Source organism: Gymnoscopelus microlampas (genome assembly GCF_963454915.1).
Source record: "Gymnoscopelus microlampas genome assembly, chromosome: 14".
In the NCBI taxonomy this organism is placed as follows: Eukaryota; Metazoa; Chordata; class Actinopteri; order Myctophiformes; family Myctophidae; genus Gymnoscopelus; species Gymnoscopelus microlampas.
Window position 1 is genome coordinate 9792164 of NC_139951.1, and position 27458 is coordinate 9819621.

General features: G+C 41.4%; 1 protein-coding gene across 2 annotated transcripts; it reads right to left on the reverse strand.

Annotated features, from left to right (window-relative positions):
• On the reverse strand, positions 1-26882 carry mms19 (MMS19 homolog, cytosolic iron-sulfur assembly component; the record flags this gene model as incomplete). Of its 2 annotated transcripts, none has more annotated exons than XM_084078504.1 (31): positions 1-1726; positions 2564-2664; positions 3034-3093; positions 3450-3614; positions 5321-5403; positions 6697-6883; positions 7141-7197; positions 7538-7638; positions 8167-8293; positions 9052-9123; positions 9403-9505; positions 9645-9741; positions 10392-10547; positions 12093-12257; positions 12544-12641; positions 13157-13238; positions 13453-13575; positions 13946-14024; positions 14120-14274; positions 14772-14910; positions 15499-15576; positions 15954-16028; positions 16555-16641; positions 18706-18767; positions 19010-19138; positions 21028-21097; positions 21912-21986; positions 22105-22190; positions 23225-23325; positions 24437-24485; positions 26786-26882. In XM_084078504.1, the coding sequence occupies 31 exons, from the start codon at positions 26880-26882 to the stop codon at positions 1696-1698; spliced, it is 3090 nt and encodes a 1029-aa protein (XP_083934630.1). In that variant the 3' UTR covers positions 1-1695. The 2 variants fall into 2 exon arrangements, with proteins under 2 accessions (XP_083934630.1, XP_083934629.1); XM_084078503.1 differs by having other exon boundaries at positions 13453-13578.
• Between the last annotated feature and the right edge of the window lie 576 nt (positions 26883-27458).

Consider the following 27458-nt stretch of genomic DNA (forward strand, 5'->3'; position numbering starts at 1 on the left):
TTCATTTTAAAACGAGGCATTTATTTATTGAACATGTTTTAACCATATCTCAACTGCTGTGAAATTAAAACTAATTTCATGAAAAAAAAGACATGTTTTTTTATTGACATATTAAATATCGTCCATATATATATATACTTGGCACGAAGGAGGTCTGAACTTATTTGACCTCACTGAATTGAACAATCCAAACACAGCCAGGCTATAATATCTGCCTTCCTTCAAATATTGAACAGTCAAATAAAAGGCAAAAGGTTCAGTGTATCTATACATATTATCTTACCATCGTAATCCTCTTTAAAGTTACAATAACATTCCTCAATATAAAGTTACAATAACGTTCCTCATGTAAAATTAAACATAAAAATCAGTTTCTGCGAAATGTCAGTGGAAGTGCGTCCCAGAAGAATGAAGCTAGCATTCATCTCCACATCATTTATATGCTAATATGTGATAGATTTATGTGCACGGTGTGCGCTGAGTGGAGAATAATTGGCACGTAATGGACCACTTTCACTGGTCCCAAATCTATGAATCCCACTGGTTGACGGATCCAAAACAATCCTTAAATCAAACAACATCGATCTCGACTGCTTTTAAGACAGGTTGCCCACTCACAACATTCGTCTCTCTCAGTGCCTGGCTACATGAAGTGCTGTTTCAGATGTGGTACTTGGCAGTGCTAAAGGTGTGTGGTTTCATTGTAAAGCATACCGACGCTGGTGCGAGCGCGTTTGTGGCAGACAACCAATGCCAGCCACAAATGTGTAAACACCAATGTTGTAATGATTTGTTTGTCTTTCTTAGGCTTTGTTCAGACTGCAGGCAAATCCCATTTGTTTATCAAATACAATCTTTTAAAAGGTAGCTCTCCACCAAACAGACTACTAGAGACTGGCAGTCGAGTCGGGAGATCAGTCGGTTGGAAGGTGTGGAAAAAGGTTGATGAATGCACCCGAGAGCCGATGGCTACTATGGTGCTAAAAATAGCCTACGGCTTGATGTCTTTTTCAACAAGCTCGCTATCCGATGGTCGAACAAGCTCGGTCGGTTTTGGACGCTTGCTTACTGACCCGACGCAAGTGTACCCACTGCCCATTCAACAGCAGATTTTTGTTTTGCCGTTCAGACTTGATGAAACCAATCTGATTCCAATCTGGATAGGCCAAAGATCTGATTCGGGCTGCCAGTCTGAACATAGCATTATGCTGGAGCGAGTGCATTTGTGGCCAACCATTTGAAAGCAAATAACAGCCATCAATGGTGTGAACGCCATTTTGTTTAGCTTTCTTATAAACCAGAACAACTCCTTGGTAACATTGCTGACATATAAAAAATAAACCTTCTCAACACACTTAATAGTTGCACTGAGCAATCTGTCAAAAGCCCCACAGTCAGTCCATCGGTCAAATTGTTCATTTGTGCATTGATCAAAACAGAAGGAAGTAATAGAAAAGGAGGAGAACGAAGGGACGGAAGATGAACATATGGGTTAAGTGTAAGTATAGATAGATAGGAGAATATCCGGAGGGGTGGCCCGAAAGTGAAGGAGTTTGTCCCAACCAAGGGTGCTGTGGCCTGGGAACAGAGGCTTGATCCTGGGCCTCAGCGTTCCTGGCGGTTGTCCTCCAACCTTTGTCCTCTCCCAAAGGGTGAAAGTGTGAAAGGTCAGTGCGGGGAGGGCGGGTTGACCCATCACCTGCCTCCTGGGCTTCCTAACAGGAACCTGTGATGAGAATATAACACACAGAACAGCTTGGAATAAAATACACAGTTAATAGACACAGGGTTTGAATCTAATCCCTACATATCGTCCCAAAAAACATCACCACTAAGGCTGCAACTACTGATTTACTTTTTTGATTATTCATTGAAAAGTACAATTTAAAAAATATATTTGTATTTTTTATTCTTTGTCAAAAAAATCCAATTGACTAAATCGATAAGCCTGACTATCGACTTAAGGCCTATTTTATATTTGCTGTACAACAGTGTCACGCAAAAATAGCCCATCAACAATATTGTAGGTCTATTTTAGAAAATGTATCATTTTATTAACTCATTCACTGCCTGAATTATTTCTGGCCGCGTTTGCCCACTGCCAAGATTTTTCATTGAAAAAAAAAAAGTACTCAGGAGCCGAGATACAGCATTTTTAAGTTTTACTTTAACAAGGAAGTGGATGGGAGTCTAGATCTTCAAAAAAGCATATCTCCTTGGTCTTTGGGTCAAATAAAAAAAAAATATATATATAAAAAAAATATATATATTATATATACGGTATATATTATTTTTTTTAAAGTCGTTTTAGTCGTTCTAGGAAGGGAATGAGTTAAAATCTCTCTATATATATTAATAATCAAACTAAATTGATTAGTTTGATTAACTGTTGCCCCCCTACTCACCACACGCCTCCACAATAAGATGACTGTATATTGACACGGTGAGAAATGTGTCAATAATAACTACCACTGTAAGAAGCAGGCTACTGATGCAGAGTGTACACATGAAGAGGGACTGTATAGGGCGATGGCTACTCCTCCTACTGCTGAGTGTTCCTCACCATTCTCCTCGTGCGAGCACGGCCTCGCTCCTCACCAGCCTCTTCTTGTCATCCAGAGGGTTGGACAGCCCCTTCAGCACCCTGGCACGGAACGGCATCACCTGGAACACATTGGTACCGTCAGAGAAGGTCACATGAACGTCAAACAAGCACAATATCTTGCCACTTACCATCTTCATTCAGATATAGAAATCTTATATTTACGGTACACCGTCTCTATCAGGTGGAAACTTCAATATGTCCAAAACTTACTTTTCAGGATTCAAATTCAAAAGCATCAAAAGTAGCAGATCTACAAGCTCAAAACGCGTCGCTTCGTGCCACGTTTCGAGCTTGTGGACACTGCGACTCTGTAGTATGATCAAGTAGGGCGTTCATTTACGAAAAAACACAAAAAGTTAAAATATGGAGATAAGAGGTTTCTGCTCGACGATATAAAACAAATTAACAACAGTGACGTGTAGCTCCACCTCGTGTTCAGGAAAGTTGGCCACAGCGTGGATGCAGCGCAACGAGGCGATCCGCACCGTCTATGAGTGACAAACACACAAAATAAAGAGAACAAGTTATGAATAAGGCTCGATACTATATATTATATTGATACGAGACTAGATATCAACTGGGATTTTATCATAATTTCGTAATATGACATAAGTCTTTTCTTTTGCTAGTTTAATCACTTAAGCCTTATTTCATACAACGCATCACATGGCGACACATTTTCAAAAAGTATAAAATAGTTATTTCGTCAAAAATATTGTGATATACGATTTTGTCCATATCGCTCAGCCATAGTTATGACTACTGATCTAAACAGCTCACACATATCCAGTCCCAACAATAACAAAACAGCCACAAGATGAAAGCATCTACAGATCAGACCCACCATGACTGGGCTGGAAGTGAGGGCCAGCAGCCTGGACACCAGAGCCTCCAGCTGTTGTATCAGAACCTGTGGAGGGTCCAACAGAACCGGCTGTAGACAGGACAGAGTGGACAGCTGTACCTCCTGGTCAGGACACGACAAGGCCTCCAGGATCAGGTGAAGGAGCTGCAAAAGGAACAAGACTGTTAACATACAGTACGGTACTGCAGTGGAGACTGATCGATTGATCCATTCCTCGATCAAACAATAATACAATGAATCAATCATCGGTCCATCTGAGACAGCTGAGTGTAGGCGGGTGTTTTAACACACACAGAGGCAAGGTTACAGCCTTTCACTTGTTCTTGTTATAATACAGTAACACATGGCAAGCAGCGAGACCCGGCAAGGCTTGGCTGGACATGAACTATAGAAAACTGGCAGTAATGAGAGTAATGCCGTTGTGTTTTACCTGCTCCACAGTGTACATTCACTGAGATTTTTTAATGGGGAGCATCAGGAGAGGAACAATATATTCATGGATTATGAATACATTATGAATTATTAAGTACAGCTTAATTTGTCCACATCGCATTGCGATAAAATAAATGGTCAACGACAAAACCTTTGTCTAGGATTTATGTTTATTTCCTTTGTTTAGTAAACAGTTTTTCAGTTTGTTTTTATTTCTATTTCTATATCAGTTAACTAAAATGTTCTCTAACTTTTAGTTTTTGTTATTTATTTTGAGTTTTAGTTATACCGTTATGACCTTAGAGGTGAAAAGGTCACAGGTGTCAGATCTTCAGATCTTTAACTACGGAGGATGGAAGTAATTAGTGAAGTCAGCTGGTAAATAATATATGATCCACTTCACTGGCACCAATCCTTTTGGCAGGACAACTTAAGTTCTTCTTTCAGTTTCCACAACTCACAATGTTACCGTTTTCACCAGCCGGTACCAGAGCCATTGACAGTAACACTGCAGGTCAAGTGGTACGCACGTGTTTCATCAACGCCTATTATGCGGATTCAATGTTTGGAACTATACAGTATACTGTTTGGAACGATACAGTAGCGTTACAGTATATCTGCATTTTTCTTGTTCTTGTTGGTATCTCTGAGCACACCTAAATAAATTCCAAATAAACTGAGTTGGTGTGGGCAATAAATGATTGAACATTGAATATTACGAATATTCTTTGTTTATATGATCCTCCTTTGCTGTAAAATAATTGGCCCAATGAAATGAGCGGAGATGACGTAACTCTTCCTGTCCCTGGCTGGTATTGTTTTCACCTTGTGAGTTTGTTTATAGCCTACAGTATGTCTGTGGACAGATATTTTCAACTTGGTAGCATCACAACCGTGCAAGATGCAGGTGTGTAGTTAAACCATGATGACGGCTGAGTTCCAAGATGGTTGGGTGTGGTATGAGCGCGGGCACCAGAAGCAGAGGGCAACACATACTGGCTAACAAGCTTCTAGTGGACATTTCTCAGTAACCAGTTGGCATCGCAGCTGGTCACCAATATGACTACGGGTTCACACTTGTTATTCTCTAGTCTAGCAACAGTGAAAACTCTTCATTCTTAAAAAAAAACTGTATATTATAGGTCAACTGTGCTCTTATTTTAAATTCCAAAGGCATATTGTGTTGTGTTTATAGCAAACTAAACAGAGTTGCTTCCCCACTCAAACGCACTTACCCGTCGGGCAACCTGAACGCAAACCCCAGCTGCCCGAACGTTTTATTTACTTGCCACGGGCAGTCGGGCAACCGTTAGTGTCAACACCTGTGGTGTGATCCCATTGTAAGATGGTCTGTAATTATTTGTATGCGTAATGTAATGTAATGTAATGTGTGTGTACTATGTGTGTGTTCTACTCACCGCTGGCAGCTCGGTGAGCTGCACCTGCCTGGGCAGGTTGTTGACGATGTGAGACAGAGCCTTCAGGTAGCTGGACTTCTTCTCTGGAAGGACGACACAGAGAGAACGTTCTAATGGCTAATTTATGCTCCGTTGCACGACGGTGTTGTGTGCCGAAAATAGCAGAGCTACAAGCTCACAGCATGTTAAATCCACACCGCATTGTGTGCTTGTAGATCTGCTATTTGTGGCAAAAGTGTAAATCGGGTTTTAAACTGTTTCGTCTCGTCACCAATCTTAGTTTGGTCGGAACTGGGTTTAAAGGAGTAGTTCACCATAAGAATAAACTTAGTTTCTATCGATTACTCACCCCATGGAGACTTGAATTCATGGATATGACTCTTTGAGCCAAGATCAAAGCCAAGATCAAATTATTGGCTTAGGAATGCGACAAAAACTAAAAAATATCCATGAATTCATGTCTCCATGGTGTGACTAATCGATAGAAAAAAAGTCATTTTGGAGGTGAACTATCTCTTTAAGACTGAGTGGATTCATATACAAAGTAAAAGTAAACAAACAAATGACCAGCTGATCATTTCCCATTAGAATGGGACTGATATGACTGATCGTTAGGAACCAAATGTACCCTTACAGGTCTGTAACTCTGAGAGTGTACAAATTGATACAGGCCCATTTGGTTCCATTTGTACACTCTCAACAGTTATGGGGGTCCATGCCATGGTCTAATGCAAAGTAAACTGGGGGTCCCTGGAATTACAATATCTGAGAACCACTGTTCTACAATCTGCACAGTACAAATAAAATAACACTGTCTCATAATGCAGCGGTTCCTAAACTGGGGGTCAGGACTTCAGGTTCCCCAGAAGATTAGCTTAATGTGCAACATTGTTTTCTTACTAAGCAGTAAACAAACCAACACACTGTACACAGTAGAACATACATTGATAGTTTAAGGATTTTTTAATACCTCTAAAATGAAAAAGATAAACTAATAATAAGACCATTACTACGTAAAAAGTAACCAACAAACTATACTATCATTTCTTTCAAATATTACCTAAGAAAGAGGCAAAGATAGACAAAAGAAAATAGACAATCCACGCCTCGCTTTGTGAGATCCGTCACAAACCGGGCACACATGCACACGCGCATGCATGTGTTTTGGATACCTATATATACACTGTTATCAAAATGGTTGAATATGATTTAAAAATATATATATATATATTTTTGGGTGGGCAGAAAACCAAGTGGGTGGGCCCAGGGCTACCTATGCTCACCCTATGGTCACAGCCTGAACAGTTTGGGAACCCTTGTTATAATGTATCTTGTGTATAAAATATATACAAATAGTGTTAGGTAAGTATTGGGACCTGGTGGAGCAGCGTTGAAACTCTGGACCAGCTTGGCTGAGTTCTCGGTGAAGAAGCGCTGTCGGTACATGATGCGCACGTCGGCGTGGCAACCGCGGTTCAACACGTCAGGGGAGTCGCTCATCAGCAGAGAGAAGCCCTCTGCTGCCAGAGAGCCCAAGTCACTGTCACCGAGCAGAGAGAAGAGCTGCGCGCACACACACACACACACACACACACACACACACACACACACACACACACACACACACACACACACACACACACACACACACACACACACACACACACACACACACACACACGAGAACAATGTCTATTTGATGATGCTTTTAGTGTTGTGGACAGACAGTGGTGTGTGTGTGTGTGTGTGTGTGTGTGTGTGTGTGTGTGTGTGTGTGTGTGTGTGTGTGTGTGTGTGTGTGTGTGTGTGTGTGTCTTTACCTTGTCAGTCATTGCTGTTGACAGAGGATGATATCTGAGCAGCAACCCTTTGGCCACCTGCGGACACAAAAACAACACTTCAGTCAGCAGTACAACGCACACGCAACAGACCATGGTGTCACTACACAATACACATAGGGCTGCCACAGTTAATTGAACACATTAATGTAATCAATTATATGCCATGTGCTGTGAGTTTGTAGATAGGCTATTTGCACTATTTTTGCATGACACTGTCACTGACGAAGTATACTGTAAATGATAACTGCCGCATTTATATAGCGCCTTAGCTTATAGCACATTCACTCAACGTCAACACGGGGAGCCATGGATTGAACCGATCCATGAGACTAGGGCTGCAGTCTCATAGACTTTCATTCATAGCGTAGTGTCTCACCCAGAGGAGGAGTGTGAAGGCCTGTATGCGTAGAGGAGAGGAGTCCAGCTGACTGCACATCCTCTTCATCACCCTCTGGACCAGAGCGTCTAGAGCTTCTCCTGGACGACAAAACAAACCAACAAACCATCACAGCCATGCATGTTCATGTTCACTTCCTGTTCCCTTCAGTTAGAACCAATTTAAAACAAGGAACGATTCATTACAGAGCAATGACATGGAATTCATTACCATGTTTTTATCTCATTTCATAAAGTAACAAAATAAGTCGAAAGAAAAGGTTAAACTGTTATTTGTTACACAAGGAATGGTACAAAATATATAAATGTTCTGTTCTGCAAGATGTGAATGGATGTAATGGATGTAGAAAGCTATGCATCCCATTTCTCTATTTTGTGAGATTTTGAGATTCAGTGAAGTGATCTCAATTATGTTAGCGATTAAATTGTTCTACAGAGCTATGGTGTGTATTAGACAGGTTTTCAGTTGGTGTTGTGTGTTGTACTGTATGTTGTGGCGAGGCTGCTGTGTTAATGTGTATTGAAGCTGTTACAATACAGTATCTAATGGGGATCTAATAAATAAACATCAACACAGTGATGGGATTCTCATTCCAGCCTCACACTGACCTGCTGGTCTCTTGTTGAGCAGGCCGGCGTAGCACTTGGCGGCAGACGTGTAGGAGAACGGGTGGAGGCAGGTGAAGCTCAACTCCTCCAGCTCTGACAGTAGTCTGTCTATCTGGGGAACCTCCATCTGGACAGCACATGTAAAACACATCAGGACCATCACAGACTGTGTGTCACATAACCCACTGGCTGTCCTTTTCCTCGATATCCTGTCATATTGTGTTACATACAAAGCTGCGAGGCAATTTTCCCCTTCAGTGTCTTATAGTGTCGAGATTACATTGCTGAGGTTGATACATAATGTTAAGGTTGTGGTTTCAATGTTGCAGTTGAGACTTACAGTGTTGAGGATACAGTATTACGGCTGATGCGACAGTACTGAGGTTACAGTGTTGAGGTTTAAATAACAGTATTGAGGTTACAGTGTTGAGGTTAAAATAACAATATTGAGGTTACAGTGTTGAGGTTTAAATAACAGTATTGAGGTTACAGTGTTGAGGTTTAAATAACAGTATTGAGGTTACAGTGTTGAGGTTTAAATAACAGTATTAAGGTTACAGTGTTGAGGTTTAAATAACAGTATTGAGGTTACAGAGTTGAGGTTTAAATAACAGTATTGTGGTTACAGAGTTGAGGTTTAAATAACAGTATTGAGGTTACAGAGTTGATGTTTAAATAACAGTACTGAGGTTACAGAGTTGATGTTTAAATAACAGTATTGTGGTTACAGAGTTGAGGTTTAAATAACAGTATTGTGGTTACAGAGTTGAGGTTTAAATAACAGTATTGTGGTTACAGAGTTGAGGTTTAAATAACAGTATTGTGGTTACAGAGTTGAGGTTTAAATAACAGTATTGAGGTTACAGTGTTGAGGTAGACACTTACAGTGCGAGGCAGGGAGCAGACACAGCCCATCAGAAGACACACCAACTGAGACAGCCTCGATGACGCCCCTCCCTGCAGGAGAAAAACAAACACTAATGGCTCTGTGTTTTAACTGTAGTTTCCAGAAGGTGGCATGGCATAATGTGCATGTTTCCTGTTCCGAGTCCTTTTCTCACAGCTTTGTTTGATTGGCTCGGCAGCAGGTTTGAACTGGAGACAAACCGTATACGACACCTTCACATGCACACACCTAACACATGCATACCTTGCCATACACTACTGCACACACACCCGCTCACACCCACCCACCCACACCCACACACACACAGTGTGTATTCCTCCACCGCACACCTTGAGCAGCTGGATTTCTGAGGGGAAGGAGTTGTCCGGGAGACAGGAGACGTCCCCATCCAGGAAGAGAGAGACGAGCCTGGACACCATCTGGACCGCGAGTCTGAGGACATCCAGAGAGACATGAACCTTATTGAATACAGTGTGAAGAACAACCTGGACAGACCACAGACAGAGCTAGATAGACGTGCAGACAGAGAGACAGACGTGCAGACAGAGAGAGAGAGACAAGCGGTACTGACTTGGGCTGGAATCTGGAACAGACGGTGCTGATGACAGGAACCATGGCTGACAGAACCGCCGGCTCCACCAGAGGACTGCGACTCCCAGAATCCTCATCTGCCAACACAGGAAACAGGAAGTAACCTGTAACTTAGGTTGCTTTATGGCAACTCACCTTATTGTACTAAAACTTGTACTAAAACATTGACCAGCATGGAGTGTTGGAGTTTGGAAGTGCTTGTTGGAAACCACTCAACGGTCCTGTGTACCACCTGTTTCGAAATTGCACATAATGCAGGAGACAGCAGGACGTTGCGTTATCGAAAACGAGCGCTTCCAAAATCTCACACTTAGAAAAATGATCACCTGCACGGAATTTATTGACAGAAAGTAGCTCATAACATGTCTATGGTGGATCTTTATGAAACAAAAACTTTGCAGATAGAAAGAGGATAATTCAAGCTTTGCGTACAGCTGCAATGTTGGTGAGTTTAACTTTGTTTAATACAATCAGATAGGACTTTTCTGTTTGGATGTAGGGGCTGTCAAGGCCAGAAAGTAGTTTTTTGCCACTCAGTAGGCGTTCCCGCATAACTTCAGGGTACGATGATGTCACGGGCATAAACTCTATACAACATTTCAATGGCCAAACCGTATCTCCACTGTTATAACTAACTGTGTAAATAATACTGCATATCTCATGTGCCAATCAAACCTAACAACAGACAGGCAAGTGGGAAAAAGATACATTTGCTACTTGTACTCACCCTGTAAGGCGGCCTGTAGGGCCAGAGATAAGAGGCGCGGGATGATGATGTCGTGGTAGCATCGAGCGGTCTCCTCCGTGTCCTGAGCCTGCTGGGCGATGGTCTGTAGACTGTGACACGCCGACACTACCTCCTCTACACTGAAACTAACAGCACCTGACACACAACAAACAAACAGTATTTCATCAGGTTATTGAGAGAGAGAGAGAGAGCTAGAGAGAGGAACTTTCCCTCATGCAACTCAATCCTTGCATTTAAGTGTGTCTGCGTCATGTTGGAACTGGAGCCTGGAGTCGAGAATTGATGCTCTGGCAGTTTGCCAACTCCAGACAAAGCGAGATTTCCATAAATCTTCCTTCAGTTGCAGCGTGAACAAAAGCAGTAACATTTGCGGGCAATTCACACTCAAGATTATAATGTTCTCATGTAGGGCCAGTGAACTGCTATCTACAGTATCTGAGCTGAGGGTGAGATTACCAGACACCTTTGGGCCACTGCTAGTTCTGATAAAATAACAGACATCCTACAGAGAGAAGGCACAGGGTCATGACTGGGACAATAACCTCATTACCACAATACCGCGGCTATGTGATGCATTCTGCAATTTTACAACAATTGTTATTATTATTTTTATAAATTCTTTCTTCTTTTTTTATGTTTTAAAAAACATGTCTGGTGAAAGATGCAGGAGTGTACATATATTGTGGGGCATACACAATAATCATTATTGTCTCCCATCCTATGTTCAACGGCTTCTACAAGCAAAACATATCAGTTGCTCATCACAGAAAACAGAGAGCTACTTCTCTATGCGGTAAAATGCCCATACAGTTGATGCTAGTTGACCTAGTTTCTAAGCTAAATATTACATCGTCTGTTTCCGCACATTTTGGCTTTGAGCCAAGCGATGTGGGGTAAGCTTGTAAGTGATAAGCTTACAAGAGCCCCTCTCGGCTGTCATGGACATTTAGTTTGAGCTGCTGTGTTGAAAGTAACGAAACGAGTTCAAGGCTGGTAAAGCTGGGATGGCAGCAGCGTAGTAATGATATGATAATTTATTATTCCAGTGGTCTAATACAGGGGTTCTCAACCTTTTCAGGCCGCGACCCCCAAAATAATGATATTATTTCCCGCGACCCCCCGCGTACACGCGCGCGGTCCCGTTCGCGCGCGCGAAGGTTATTTAATTATAATAGGTTATTTGATAATTGTTTATTATCAAAATATTTTCGCAAAAAGTGGGTAAATTGAGTAAATTAACTGATAAAACATGAATTAATGATAACAGTAAAAAATATTTTGTTAAAAAAAAAAAAAAAAAAAACTTTATTTATTTATTTATTTTTTTCAAATTAACCAAAATATCTGGTGACCCCCCCAAATTATTTGGTGACCCCCCTGGGGGTCGCGACCCCCAGGTTGAGAACCACTGGTCTAATACAACAACTGGCTCAGTGGTCTTGTGGTTAGTGTGTCTGCCCTGAGATTGGGAGGTCTGGGTTCAAATCCCTCGCCGGGTCATACCAAAAAAACAAAAAAAAACAGGGTTATGACATTTTAACAATAACCTTATCAGGCATTTATGGGCCAGGTTTGCAGATCTCTGAACATCACAGACAACCACAGAGAGCTGAATTAAAAACTTAAAACAGTCTTAAAACAAACTGAACTACATAATGACGTTTCACTGCAGATCTCTACCTGTATGTGCTGAGCTGAGGACCTCCAAGAGGACAGGCGTGCTCTCCTGGACCACAGAGGGCTGGCTGGACACTGCAGCCAGAGCTGACAAACAACGTTGACGCAAAGCATGATGGGAAAGCTGGTCCTTGGGCAGGGTATTGCTGTCGTCTTGGGCCATAGGTTCTGAAGAAGAGAGAGAGCGAGAGAGAGAGAGAGAGAGAGAGAGGAGGAGATTTTTGTTAATATAGTACTAATAACTAAGAGTATCATTTACTGTGATTATTGACCATGTTGGGTCATATAAAATTACAGTAACAGTAGCTAACAATGTGACGCCTTATTAGCTTGATTATTTATCTATACAATTAGACTAAACCACATGAAGCCTAGCATCCTCATTCTCTGCAAAAAAATATCGGCGAAAAATAAAAGATCTACAAGCTCGCAATGCGATGTGTTGTGAACTGACCTAAGGAGATGTGTTCTTTGAGTCTGGGGATCATGGTAGAGATGAAAGCCGCTGGGTGCCGTCTGGACAAGGCCCCGGAACATTCCACTACGGCAACACTGCAGGGACACACACAGCAAGGACACAGAGACGCTCAACATCAGGACCCAGTGGAGCGAGGATGAGGATGGGGAGTGTGGTTAACCGTGTTAAGGTCAGCTAGTGTCTTCAAAACAAGCACAACTTTACACTTCACAGTATTCACATGATGCACTGTGGGGAGAGTTCCATTACAAGTAACATTTAATCATTTCTCTGAGGTTTCAGTTTCCAATATTGATGATTGTAGAAGTATTGACAATATGTATTGACAATATATTGTCTGTGTCGGGTGGAAACCTTGTATGTCCAATATTGGTTACTTAAAAAGAAAGAAAAAAAACTTTGTTCCAGATGTATAAGCGTAAGCTTGTTACTGTTGCTACTGTTCTGGGGCACAACAAAGTATAAAATAGGGCATTCATGTATGTCAAAAGTAAAGTGATGAAATGCAGAAATATAAGGTTTCTGCCCGAAAGCTACAATATCAAAGACAAAGAAAGAGGGAGAGAGAGAGAGTGAGCTGAGAGCCAACCTGACTTTATCATCCTTCTCCTCAAGTATCAGTCTGGTCAAATGGTCTACAGCCTGTTGTACATCAGAATCCATCAACAGACCTAAAAAACACACACACACACACACACACACACACACACACACACACACACACACACACACACACACACACACACACACACAATGTAGTAACAGTATGTTGAAAAATAACGTACTGATTTTTATATAGCATGTAGCATGAGGTTTTGGACACAGCCTAGTACAAAGGGGCGGATGGGAATTGGCAGAAAGAACTAATCGAGGAGGCATAGTTACCTGTGTGTTGTCCCAGTGCAGTGAGGACCTTGGTGGCTGTGATCTGCAGAGCTGCACTGTTCTCCACCACAGCAGAGAACACTACACCACACAGAGACTCACGGAACGGCAGTAACACACTCTCTACTGATGGAGAGAGAGAGGGAGAGAAGGACAGAGAGAAAAACACACAGATACACAAAGAGAGAGAGAGAGCGAGAGAGCGCGAGCGAGCGAGAGAGAGAGAGAGAGAGAACATAAACAAAGTGCTGATTTAGGCATCAGAAGGGACTTTTCATGAACCACAACATTGCTTAGTTTTTAACCCTGGAACCTAACTCTGTACGAGAACTTTATTTAACCACTTTCAACCCGGCATCCCTATTTTGGCCATGCCATTATAGGTAAAGCATTTAAGACGAATTGCGACACATTGTGAGCTTGAAGATCCGCTATTGTCACAATTCATCGTATGAGTGACAAGTTACAGTATGTGCCACTATGCAACAATCACCTTCCTCTGCTGATTGGCTGTTTTTGAGCGGCAGAACGAATCCCTGCAACACTTCTAGTACAGTCCGCCTCTGGTAGCACTGTACAGAGAGAAAAGTATATACAGTATTAACACATTTACTAGGGATGCATAAAATGTTGTTGTTTGCAAGTTTGTAAATGAGATGGTTTGGACCTGTGTTCTGTTGTTGTACTGCTCTATGAGGGAGGGTATGACGGCGGCTGTCATGATGTGACTGGCCCTGTAGGAGGTGCTAGACGCCGCCTGCAGCAGCTTGGCACTGGGCCACACCAGCTTGAGGTCCGGCTCAGCCAGGTGATGCTTGCAGTCTGCAACGACAAAAACACACCAGCAACTTACTCCAAAACAACAAAAACACACCACAACTTCACTCCACACTCTATAGAATTAGAACCAGAGCCTATTGGTGACTCAAGCAGATGGTGTGCTATCATATTAAAGCTGCTATCAGTAATTTTCATGTCCTACCCGACCAAAACCAGGTCCTCTTTGTGAGTTCCAGCATTTCTACCACTGAGCTAAAGGAGCTTGATCTTTTCAGAAATGTAATTTAAGGCAGTACCACTATTCAACCAGTAGGTGTCCTACCAGACCACAAAATCCACAATTCTCAATAGAAGAGCAGGGAGACCAAATACACTGTTAGTTATACTCTACCATACAAATTGGTTAAAATAGCATTTTATTCTCTAAAGAAACGTATGAATTGCAGCTTTAACTAATTATATTAATTAATCACAATCATACACAGACAGACACACACAAACACACAATTGGACTAAAACCCTCAAAGTGACAGTCCTACCACTGAGGATGAGTTCCAGGAAGACGCTCAGTCCGTCTTCAGAGTCAGAGCTAAGGACGGAGCGGGACAGACAGGAAGTGATGGCAGCGAGAGCAGCGAGACCTGCAGTCTCCACCTTCTCACTGGTGGTCTGGAACACCTACACACACAGAACAACAGATGCTTCATTGTTCATTGATTGAATGATTGATTGAGTCAGTCAATTAGACTGACATATTTATTGACAACACATATGAATACAAATATAATGCAACTAACTCGCTCAACTACTGTCAGTCCTCCACACCCTGATGGAAAAAAAACATCTGAACGAACCAGGAAATGCTCTGGTAGGTAGCAGGATGAGTAACACAAAATACCAACATAAACTCACTCATTTGGTTATATTACAGTATATAAAGTTCAGGAGGGAATTGTCTGTGTTTTTAAACACTTTCAACCTGGCGTCTGTATTATGGGCATGTCATTACAGGCATTTCTATATGGCTAATGTTTGCTATTCGGTGAGTGACGGTGTGAAGAATGCAGGACTGAAGTGGTTACACTGGATACATTGAATACATTAAGCTTTCATGGCGCACACACACACACACACACACACACACACACACACACACACACACACACACACACACACACACACACACACACACACACACACACACACACACACACACACACACACACACACACACACACACACACAATACATTTGTGTCATACACACCTCTCTGCGTAGTGAAGCCCACAGGCCAGGTAGGAACTCAGCCAGGTGTTGCTGTTGGTACGTTTCTACACATGCAGCCTGGAAACAAAGGGAAATACAAGAGTGGTATGATATTGATATGATGTTATGTTAAAGCTGATATCCAGGACTTCTTTTAAAGAATAACATTAGTATTTTAACCACTTTCAACCTGGCGTCACTATTCCAGGTATGTCATTATAAGCCAATTTCTTCTAAAAAAAATGTCTCTCTTCTTTGGGAGGAGACATTACAACCACCATTCTTCTTAAAACCTTTGTTTTACTCAAAGTGTAACAGGACATTGTAGACAGTGGTCCAGTATACACTGGACTAGGGGTCCAGTGTATACTTTGGTTCAGTGTTGCAGTGGTAAATGTTGTTCCAGAAGAAGCCATCAATGGTACAGTAAAACACAAAGATGGAGGGTTTCTCACCAGGGTCTGCAGTGAGTCCACTTTGGCGGTCTGAACATCAGAGTCCAGTTTCTCAATGATCAGAGGCAACAGGAACTGGAAGAGAAGAGAGACGGAGCATGAACACATTCTGAACCCATAGAAACACATTAACCAGCTGCATTCTGTCACTGCAACGTTAACTGAAAGCACACACATTTTAGCCAGACTTTTCCTCTGCATATTAAAGTGGATCGCCAAATTGGGGCATTTTAGGGCAAAGGAGATGAATGAATGAATGTGCAAGCTCTACAAGATGAATTTCATTAAAACATTGCTTAGAAAAACTGAGATAATCATTGGCACATTTTCCCAATTAGTGATATTTGAAAGAGACATCGATGCCAAGCCTGACATCTTGCCAACATTCGCTGAATTATTCAGTTACGTTCTGGAACGATTTAGTAGTAACAACGTGAAAATATAAATGTTTGTATAAATATTGAAATATCAACAGGGAAATGGCCTATGCTTATGGTATATGGCCAAAGCTGTGTGAATAGACAAAAAAAAAGATGCCAGTATGGTCCTTTAAATAAATTAGGAGAGAAGCAGGCCTACATCCAAAAGTAAAGCATCTTACCTCAGCAAAGAGCGGCGTTCCAGTGAGCACGCCCCTCAGTGACAGGATGAGCACTTCCTGTGTGATACCGTGAGGGTCGTTGGAGGGCTGGGGGGAGTGGGGAGAAGATAAGAATAATGACATGCATGTTACAACAGCGTGGTTTGTAGGTGACCGCTACAAATGATGCAAAGATTCACATCCAACTCCAGGTGGCTCAAATGTTTGTTTGTTTGATTGATTGATTAAATACTTAATTAGCAGATTGAAAACGGTACAGCAAAGAAAAAAAGCTTAGCAGATTGAAAACAGTACAGCAAAAAAAATAAACTATGCTAAAAGGATAACACAAAAAGCCCTGGGGGCTTGTTTCCATTATGGTCCATTGAACTCAATTCATCATCACGTCATGTTTTTCAATGAATCTAGGGAAACAGTGAGCTCGACTGTCTTCTCTACCTTTAGGACACATGCATGAACGCTTGTAACTGAAGCCTTACAATGCATGCAGTGTATTGCGTGCAAAAAACAACCCAAGGGAATATGAACTACTTCTATTGTGCTGGGAGGAAGTGGTCAACCATTGAGTTGCACGCGCATATGCAAGCACACAGGCGCGCGCACACACACACACACACACACACAGGTGTGAGTCAGTGAGTACATAGCTACTGAAACAACATGGTCTGAATCATTATGAAAGATGATAATGAGCACATCTAATATGAACTCATGGTAATGCACCAATTATAGTTCTTGCGTCGATACCAGTATCGGAAAAGGTCCCGATACTGCCTAAAAGCTGGTAGTCTATGCCATTCCGATACCACGTAATTTATCACACGATATGATCATTTACGATAGTCAATTATTTTGCCTTTTGAATGCTTCAGTTGATGTTGCACTACTGTTTTATACTCTTACTGTACTATTTACGTATTATTTTACTAACTTGTAGCTGCACTTTAACTATTATTAATGGAAATGTTATTTATTCAGTGGTTCTCAAACTTTTGAATTTCAAGAAGGCCCATAAGGCCGGTATTTGGTGTGAAAAAGATGTTTACATGTAATTTTCCTTCTTCATGATGTCACCAAATCCGTCATAGATTATATATCAGTGAAACCTCTCTGCCATACCCGCTACTATGTTAAACTCCTTACAGAAACAACCGTGGCCTTCACGTATGTATCCACAATCTCTATTGGTTTGTGTTGACGTGATATGAAGCCATCAGTCTGTTGCGACGTAGTAAACAGTCAGCGCCTGAGCCGTAAACCCTGGCTGTGTTGCAGCTCAGCTTCCTGCTGAGGTTAAAGCAACGAAAACGCTGTGAGACAAGACAACCTCGCCGAGGTCGTCTCGTAGTTCTCGTTCTGACTGTTTTTTATTTCAATTCATTATCTGTAGGATGAATGAAGAGGTTGTGTAGACAGTAGATCAGTGGTTCTCAAACCTTTTCATGTCAAGGACCCCCAAAATGATATTTATTTGGCCGTGGACCCCCATCTCAAATATTGTGTTCCAGGGACCCCCAGAACTAAAGATTTGAGTTCCAAATGTTCGCTTAAAAATATATATATTCAAAGGTTTGCACAAATGTTCAAGATTTTTCAAAAATAGCAGATCTACAAGCTCATAGCGCGGCACTCGGTGCTGCGCTATGAGCTTGTATATATATATATGCTATTTTGAATAGCCAAAGTATAAAAGGTTCAAATTATTGTGAAGCTATATTAACACATTTAGCTGGGGACCCCCTGGAACCGCCCCAAGGACCCCACTTTGAGAACCTATGGTATACTAATTTCCTTAATAGCTTAACAGCTTCTACAATAAAATGAAATAAAGACCTGTAATAATTTTCACATGAATCCCACTATGTATGATATTTATAGATTTAAATTGTGGATCATATAGATTCATGAACGTGTGAAATTGTACAAGATGTAGAACACAGACAGACAGGAAGACATCCACTGTGCTATTACTTCCTGTCGAGGCCGCACGAGTTCACAGGACGTGTGTGATGAGACGACTGTCTGTGTCTGTGTGTGTGTGTGTGTGTGTGTGTGTGTGTGTGTGTGTGTGTGTGTGTGTGTGTGTGTGTGTGTGTGTGTGTCCTGCTTTGCAAAGGCAGCTGGGTAAACAGGGAGAAGGGATTGGCTTACTGGGCTGAAGTCGATGGGGAAATAACAGGATGTCACCTCAAACAACTCCTCTACGAATTTACCTGGGAGACGGAGACGGAGAGAGAGAGAGATGATGGATTAAAAAGAGGTTACATTCAAATGATTAAGAGAGAGAGAGAGAGAGATGGAAAGTGAGAGACAACGAAGTGTGTGTGTGTGTGTGTGTGTGTGTGTGTGTGTGTGTGTGTGTGTGTGTGTGTGTGTGTGTGTGTGTGTGTGTGTGTGTGTGTGTGTGTGTGTGTGTGTGTGTGTGTGTGTGTGTGTGTGTGTGTGTGGCTCTCACCCATGTCGTAGCCTCTGGTGATGATGTCCTTGGCGATCTGGAAGGTCATCAGCAGGTTCCGAGGGTCCCTCTCGCCGTCCATTGATTGGACGAAACCAAACACAAAGTCCGCCCCCAAGCTCTTCAGTTCTGAGGACGAGGTCAAAAAAGGTCAGAGGTTGGAGAACACGGACACACCTTTGGCCACCAGTTGGCCACGTGTTTACATTGAACAGTTTGAAACAGTGCTTACTAAACCAGTGATACAGTATATAGCCACAGAATTGCCTTTTGCTGCCATAACATCGATACATATGCAATATTCTATTATTATGCTATTGAATACCCCCACACACTCTTCCCCTCCTGTCCCTTTGTCCCTCTGTGTGTGTATGTGTGTATGTATGTATGTATGTATGTATGTATGTATGTATGTATGTATGTATGTATTAAGGCCGGGCCGTTAACGCCGTTACCGGGCTAAGTTCACGTGGACTCTTATCGTGCGATAAAAAAAAATGACCGCCGTTAATCTATTCTCAAAGTTGGGTCTGGGATAGGTGTCGGGTTTCACATGGTGTACAGACGTGCGCTGCGCACTGCCTCTCATTCATTTCACTCAGACAGAGAGAGGCTGAGTATGTGTCGGTGCATGCGTGTTGCTCCACTCGTTAATTCATTTGCTTCAGGTCTGTAAGCCCAGCGAAGATTATTAAAGTGGTCATTGGACAAAAGCAGAGCCTCCGCTACCGTGTTGATGAACAAACATAGCAGTAGTTGGGCGCTGTTTGGTAATACTTGTTGCTATAGAGCATGCTACTGAGTGCTACATGCTAACAACAACAAACAAATGTATGCTAAGCGTGCGGGTGCACACGCGCGCACACACACACACACACACACACACACACACACACACACACACACACACACACACACACACACACACACACACACACACACACACACACACACACACACACACACACACACACACACACACACACACACACACACACACACACACACACACACACACACAGTGTAGGACAGTGGTTCTAAAAGTGGGTCCTTATATGGGTCTGTAACTCGGAGTGTACAAACCAAATGGACCCTTATGGGTCTGTAAATTCAGTGTCCAAATGGAACCAATTGTTCACAATTTTCAATGATAGGCCTACTGGAGAAACTTTTCAATAGCAGACTAGATTCTTTTTTGGAAATATATAATGTAGCCTACTCTCAGAGAGTCAATATGGTTTTAGAACTAACAGATCAACATCTCAGGCATTGATGGAATCCATTGAAAGAATCACAGTTGCAATTGGAATATTAATTTACCCCAAAAAAGCTTTTGACACTATCTATCACACCATATTAATAAACAAACTGGAGAAAATTGGTATTAGAGGCATTGCAGTAGACTGGATTAAAACAAAGTTATTTGGACAGACGTCAACAGTTTGTGAAGCTGGGCAAATACAGCTCAAATCATTTGGGCGTCTCCCAGGGGTCAGTATTGGGGCCCAAACTTTTTATTCAATTATTCAATATCAATGATATTTGCCAAGTTTCTTTCTAAGCTGCTGTCACTGGTACTTTTTGCAGTTGACACATTATGTTTTTTGCTCTGGGGATTATCCAGATGATAATATAAAATAATTTGGAATAAACAGGGATTTCTTTTTCAAATGCAGTGTTTACACATGTTTTTCAGACTGGATAAAACTGTTTTTTTTATCGATCATATCGACATATATCGGTTATATCGGTTATCGGTCATAACAGCAATATATCATATCGGATATCGATATCGGCCAAAATCCCATCGGTGCATCCCTAGAACACACATATTTTGAATGCCTTCGGCAGACTTCAAATGAGCCATTTTAATCTAGATTAATCTAGATTAACTCCAGGATTGCAGATAGATTAATCTAGATTAAAAAAATTAATCTATGCCCACCTCTAGTATGTATGTATGTATGTATGTATGTATGTGTGTGTCTGTGTGTGTGTGTGTGTGTGTGTGTGTTCACCTGTCTCTCTGGACTCCATGAGGTTGACCAGAATAGTGTACACGCAGTTTCTCTCTGCCAACATCAGGGACTAGAGAAAACACACTGCATTATGCTCTGTCATTATGCATGTAGCTCATGCTAAAAAGTTCACATAGGCAGCAGGCTCTACTAGCATATACAGTAATAATGCATAAGGCTTCTGCCAGAGCCCAGGAGATTGCACTAATAGGATGGTTTGGATGTCAGTAATAAAAAAGAGAACCATTGTGTGTGTATTGATTTCATTGATCTGTACTGCATTTGTGCAGATAAACTCTTCAGAACTTTACAAGTAAATGCATCATATCACTTTGTAACCATGTGTGCCTTTAAAGGACAACTTTGTTTTTTTACAACCAAGGTTTATGTTTTATATTGTAATTAAAGTAAATTAAAGATGAGTGTTAACATTTTTAAATGTACTTTCTATAATTTTAGCAATTTTCGCTTTTTTACAGTGGGCAGGGGCATTCTGTCCGGTGGCTAAATACAGTATGTATTTTTTTACACAATAACCCCACGTTTTCTTTATCATTATTTACAGTAGCTCTTCTAGCCCCCAATAACTCACATCTGGCCATCAAAGACCACAGGACCTTTTTTATTGTGTAAAAAAGGCATATTTAGCCACCGGACAGAATGTAAAAAATATCGTGAAAATTGCTAAAACTATAGAAAGCAGTAAATGAAAAAAAATAACACTCATATTTTATCTATTAATTACAAGCTCAAATATAAACCTTGGTTGTAAAAAAACAAAGTTGTCCTTTAAGAAATACGCTATGCTAGTAGCATTATTGTAGTTCTTATTAAATGCTACAGTAGTCTTCCTACACGTGGCTCTTGCTATAGGCTGGTCTCACCTGCACATGGACATCTTGAAATATAGACCTCAGAATGGAGACAGCAGACCCAGGAGGCAACGCTGGATGTTTAGACTGGAGAAAGAGGAATTAGACTGGGGAGATATTCTGGAGTAACTAAGTACAGTATATACGTTTCAGCACAATTCTTTCCCACTGTAGACACGTATTGACAGGGAGGACCTCCACTCACCAGTGCTTTCAGGCCAAGTAAAACGTGAGGAGTGATGACATGGTGGTCCTTCAGTCTGTTCTCATAGAACGCTATGAGCACTTCCACTGTGGAGGAAAGGAAACGATGAGAGATGCTGCTGAGATGAGTACAACGTGGTCCAATGAACACGACACAAAAAAAATGCAGATTTACATGCTCAGAGTGCGGACGTGCTGTGAGCTTGTAGCTCTGCTATTTGCTATTTTTGAACGTTTGAAATTTTCCGGCTATAATGACTTGCCCAAAATAGGGATTTTAAGTGGTTAACATGAAGGCCAAGCAAGAAAAAAAAACATGGAAACACATGACGCAAAACGACCCAACACTGTTAATACAAAAGACAACACACAAAAACAAAACAACATGAAGGCTCTGTTCCACGACACGACTGCAATGTAGAGGTTTATATTGTTGACCTCAGTGTCTAAAGATGTCTGTCTGAGAAGCTGAGACAAGCTTTCAAATGCAACCCGTCTCATCCTTCTACGATGAATATAGTAGTTCTGAAGTTATAACGATCATCCAGTGACTGACTCTCCTGACATTGACATAATATCAGAAATGAATCAGAATCGACTTCATTGTCACATCACATGTTTACAGGTGTAAAACAGTGGGTGAAATAACATGTAATATAAAGTCACAGTGCCACATAGTAATTACATACCAAAATACACACACACACACGAAAAAGCACAAAACGAAACACACACACACACGAAAGCACAAAACACACACACACGAAAGCACCCGATCTACAAGCTCACAACGCGTGGCGCTGCAACGCGTTGTGAGCTTGTAGATCTTCTATTTTCAGAGGGCAACACCCAAGCGCAACCAAACATAAAATGACTTGTCTTTTAGTTCTACTGGATCTCTTCTCCACTCGTCCCTCACTAACATTTTAGTCTAGTTTTTATTTGTTGACAAAACTGTCATTATATTTAGTCTCAGTTTTAGTCATCGTAGCTTAGTTTCTTATTTCGTCTTTATTTTGTTTTCGTCAGTGAAAAAAGGTAGTCGACGAACATTTTTCGTCATAGTTTTAGCCAACGAAATCAACACGGCATGAAAGCCGGGTGACCTGCTGTGAACATACCTTCTTTAACAGAGAATTGTCGAAAGCACTCCTGCACAACTTCGGACAGCATCTGCACTCCTCTGCCCCGCGTGTTCACCTGGGTGCTGGTTAGACTCAGTCTGTACACACAGGAGGAGACAGTACACTTCAGAACACTGAGCTTTGCTTTACATCAAAAGAATTCCGTTTATAGATATTGTGTCCATTTTTGTTCTCTGTTGCGAGGATGTGTTGTGATCTAGTAAGTCATGCTGCAGCCAAACTTTCCCATCTGGGACAAGATGAAAAGACGTTTATTCCTGTGGATATCATAACTAATACATCCACTTATGGATATGGAACAAAGATCACAGAGACCCCTATGGATTGATTACTTCCTCTTCCATGTTTGACACAGAGGCAAAATGTTGCTATGAATGGGAATATAGTTTCATACGTTTATTTCTATGAGTTTACAAGAATAACGTCAACAGTATACATTGTCAATTGCACATTGTCTGCAGTTTTTAGCTTCTTATTTTTCAAGTTGCTTATCTTCATATTTTGAGTAAATGGTTGTACATCTTTTAAATATTTCTCTAGTTTCTTCAGTGTAATGCAGTAACCTGACGCAAAGACAAATTCCTTGTATGTGCAAAAGTATCTGGCAACAAAAGATATTCTGACTCTAATGGGCCGTCCACACCAAGCACTATAACAATAACTATAAATATATTTATAGAGTTAGAAATTATTCCAACTTAAGTCCACACCACAACCACACCACCACTATAACAACAGTGGTGAAAGTTACAGTTATAGCTATAGACTATAGTGCTTGGTGTGGATAACCCTGAATTCAATATCTGATTCCAAATCGGGAATGAAAATTGAGATCTCAGGTTTTAATTAAGTCTGAGACTGATTCAGTTTCTGTTCAGTAAATGTAGGCCTATAGCAAATAACACAGAACTCTACCATTTAGGCTGCAACTGTTTTATATTTTTTTAAATATATTTTGGGGGCTTTTTCTGCCTTTATTGATGGGATAGTGGGGTGCCAGGAAATGGGGAGAAATATGGGGGGGGGTACACACAGCAAAGGTCGTCGGGATCGGGAGTCGAACCCGCGACACGCTGTCAAGCTGGATTACTGTAGTATTTACTGTAGTACTGTAGTATTCTGACTGTGTTTAAGCTAACCCAAAGACATATGTTGTTGTTGTGTTATAACATTATATCAATACATTACCCCAAGGCTTCCACCACCTGTAGGATTGTAAACTGTCCATCTTTGACTCCTGCAAAGGAAAAGCATATTTACTCTCTGTAGGCGTTAAACCTTCTCAAACATGACCACTGGGATGACAACAACAGGAGTATTGTGCAAGAACACAGAGGAGCATATAGCTGCATGTGTGTGGTGTCACAACACAGAGGTCATTGAACAGGATCTCTCAGGACAGATATGAACTTGAATACTGATTACAGGGTAGTATAGTGAATGCTCATTCTCTGCAACAACATGCAGAGATCCCCTCAACTCAAACTCACAAGTTTACCAGGTACAAACGAGTGGGTAATATTATTGTTTGCAACTTACAGGAGTAGTTCACTCAAAATATTACTTATTTTCTATCAATTACACACCCCATGAAGCCTTGAATTCGTGGATATGTTTCTGATTTTGTCGCATTTCAAAGCCAATAATTTGATGACCTGCGGAGTCCCCGGTAGGAGACACAATTGACCTGCATTTGAGTAATTATTTGGGTGAACTACTCCTTTAACACCAGAAATGACCCCCCCCCTCAACTGTTTACTGTACACATAGGCCACACATGTTTTATTGCTACTAGTGTTGATGTCTAGGATATATAATTGTACGTCTTTAAATGTCTCTATGAATTGCATAATCGTAGCGCAATGGAAACAAGTCCTCAGGACTTTGTCGTGTCATCCTTTTTAGCGTTGTGAGCTTGTAGATCTGCTATTTTCACAATTCTTGCCTCTTTCCTGTATTATTTTACAATTTGGCAAATGTTTGACCAGTTGTTATAGTAGAGTGTTGATTACTTTTGATGCTGTAATAGTTTTTCTTATCTTTCTTTTTTTGGAGGTATTAAAAAGGTTGTCACTTCACTGAACCCCCCCCCCCTGCTGATGTTGTGCATGTTGGCTCACTGGAAACACTCTGCTACACCAGTGGGTCTAAAGTTGGGGTCCAGGGACCCTCATGGGCTTCCAAATGGCCCCTTGCGGGTGGTTCCATTTGTACACTCTCAGAGTTATGGGGGTCGTGGAAACCACTGTGCTAGACTAAATGGAACAGAGCCTTCATTAGTATCATTGGTAACACCTGTGAAATAAATGATAATATGGCTGCTGTGCATCCTATTATCATCATGACAGACCGCATTCACATGACAGTGTCATGTTATGTGTGATGCAGGACATGTTGACATGCTGATGAACTGAACAGTGTTCATTGTAACAGCACGCATAAAGGAAGGCAGTCATTAAAGCCACAGGATGTTGCGCTAACTCGGCTAACTAGTTAGCCAGTGTTACATCGACATTGGCGACCTATAATACTGTGACTTACTGTACGTACTAAGTCGCCTTCTGAATTACTTTTCGTCTCTTCCTATGATAACTACGTTGGTGTATAATGGAATATCATCAACAATGGGCTTTTAGATGTTTGACATACATTACCTCGGAATAAAAATACATAACATTTCAGCTTTATTTGCCATGTATTGCATCAGATTCATGATGGAAGACTCACATGGCAGACAAGAACTGTAACTTAATGTAGCCTTTCTAACCATGTGTATATCATCATCAATGTGGTTTTTGTGTCCTTCCTTTTACCCTCTTGAGTTGTGAGAAAACGGCTGTGTATTTTGTAAATATGTCAAAAGCTAAAAAGGTGAAAAGAAAAAAAACATTTAAATGGCACTATTTTTTCCCCACAAAGCACCATCAGAATGCATGACCACTGACCAGTGGTGGAAAGGTACATTTACAGCTACGTATTTTCTTATTGTAGTATTGCTACTTTTACTTGAGTAAAATATCTTGAGTACTTCTTCCACCACTGGTGACCACTGACCGAACAGACTCAGACGGACTGTAAAACCCACAAATAACACACATAACAGGATAGGACACCGACATCGGCGTAACCCCCCTCCCGGTGCCTGTTTCATGCTGTGTTGCACAGACAGACAGCAGCCAGGGTTGCCAGATCTGCTTATTATAATTTCCCCGCAAGATTGTATTTGAAAATAGCCGATCTACAAGCTCACAACGCGTCACATCGCGACGCGTTTTGTAGATCTGCTATTTTCAAATATGTATATGTTAAAGTGCTCATGTGGCCCATATAGTCGCTTCTTTTGGGCTGGTTTTCCTAGAGCTGGTTGCTTGTTTCTCTCACAGAATCTGGCAACACTGACAGCGGCACCGCATCATCCAGCGCAGCAGCACATCATTATAAAATGTGTGTCTCTCCCTCTCCATATACCCTGACCTCTCTGATCTCCACACAGACAGCTGTCTGTCCCCCACGGTGGGGACACGGTGGTGTTTATACCTGTGGCCGTGTCGCGGGCCTTGCTGTCCTGCAGTCCGGAGACAAAGTCCTCCACCAGAGACACCAACGCCGCGCTGTCCTCCACAGCAGCCATCATAGCAGCACACGAGACGTCACTGCGCATGCGCGCGTGAACCGTCCACAAAAAAAGTTTTGTAAAAAAAAAAAAGAAAGGTGGCTTTCAAAGTGTGGGTCTGGGACCCCCTCGGTGGTCGTTGAGGGGATTGCACGCCAGTGGTGTAAATTAAAAAGTAACTACAACTGAGTACATTTACTCAAAGTGCTGTTGTACTTCAAGTACAATTTTGAGTTTTTTTTTTTACTTTACTGGAGTATTTCCAATTTCTCTGTACTTTTACTTCTACTCCACTACATCTCAGAGACAGATATTGTACTTTTTACACTAAATGTGTGACTATTCTAATGTTTCAATATCACCACTATAAATCTATTTCTCATGTACAATTATGCCGTACTAGATAATTTATTTTCCTTTAATTCAAGCCAGCAGGGCTATAGGCTCAGGGAACCTATAGTACTACAGAATCATATTTATACAAAAAAAGACATTGTATTCCATGGCCTAAAGAGAGACAATTTGGTGGTCAATTACATAATATTCTAAAACCTGTTATATAGCATAGATAGCCATGCCATTTTTTGTTTTCAATTA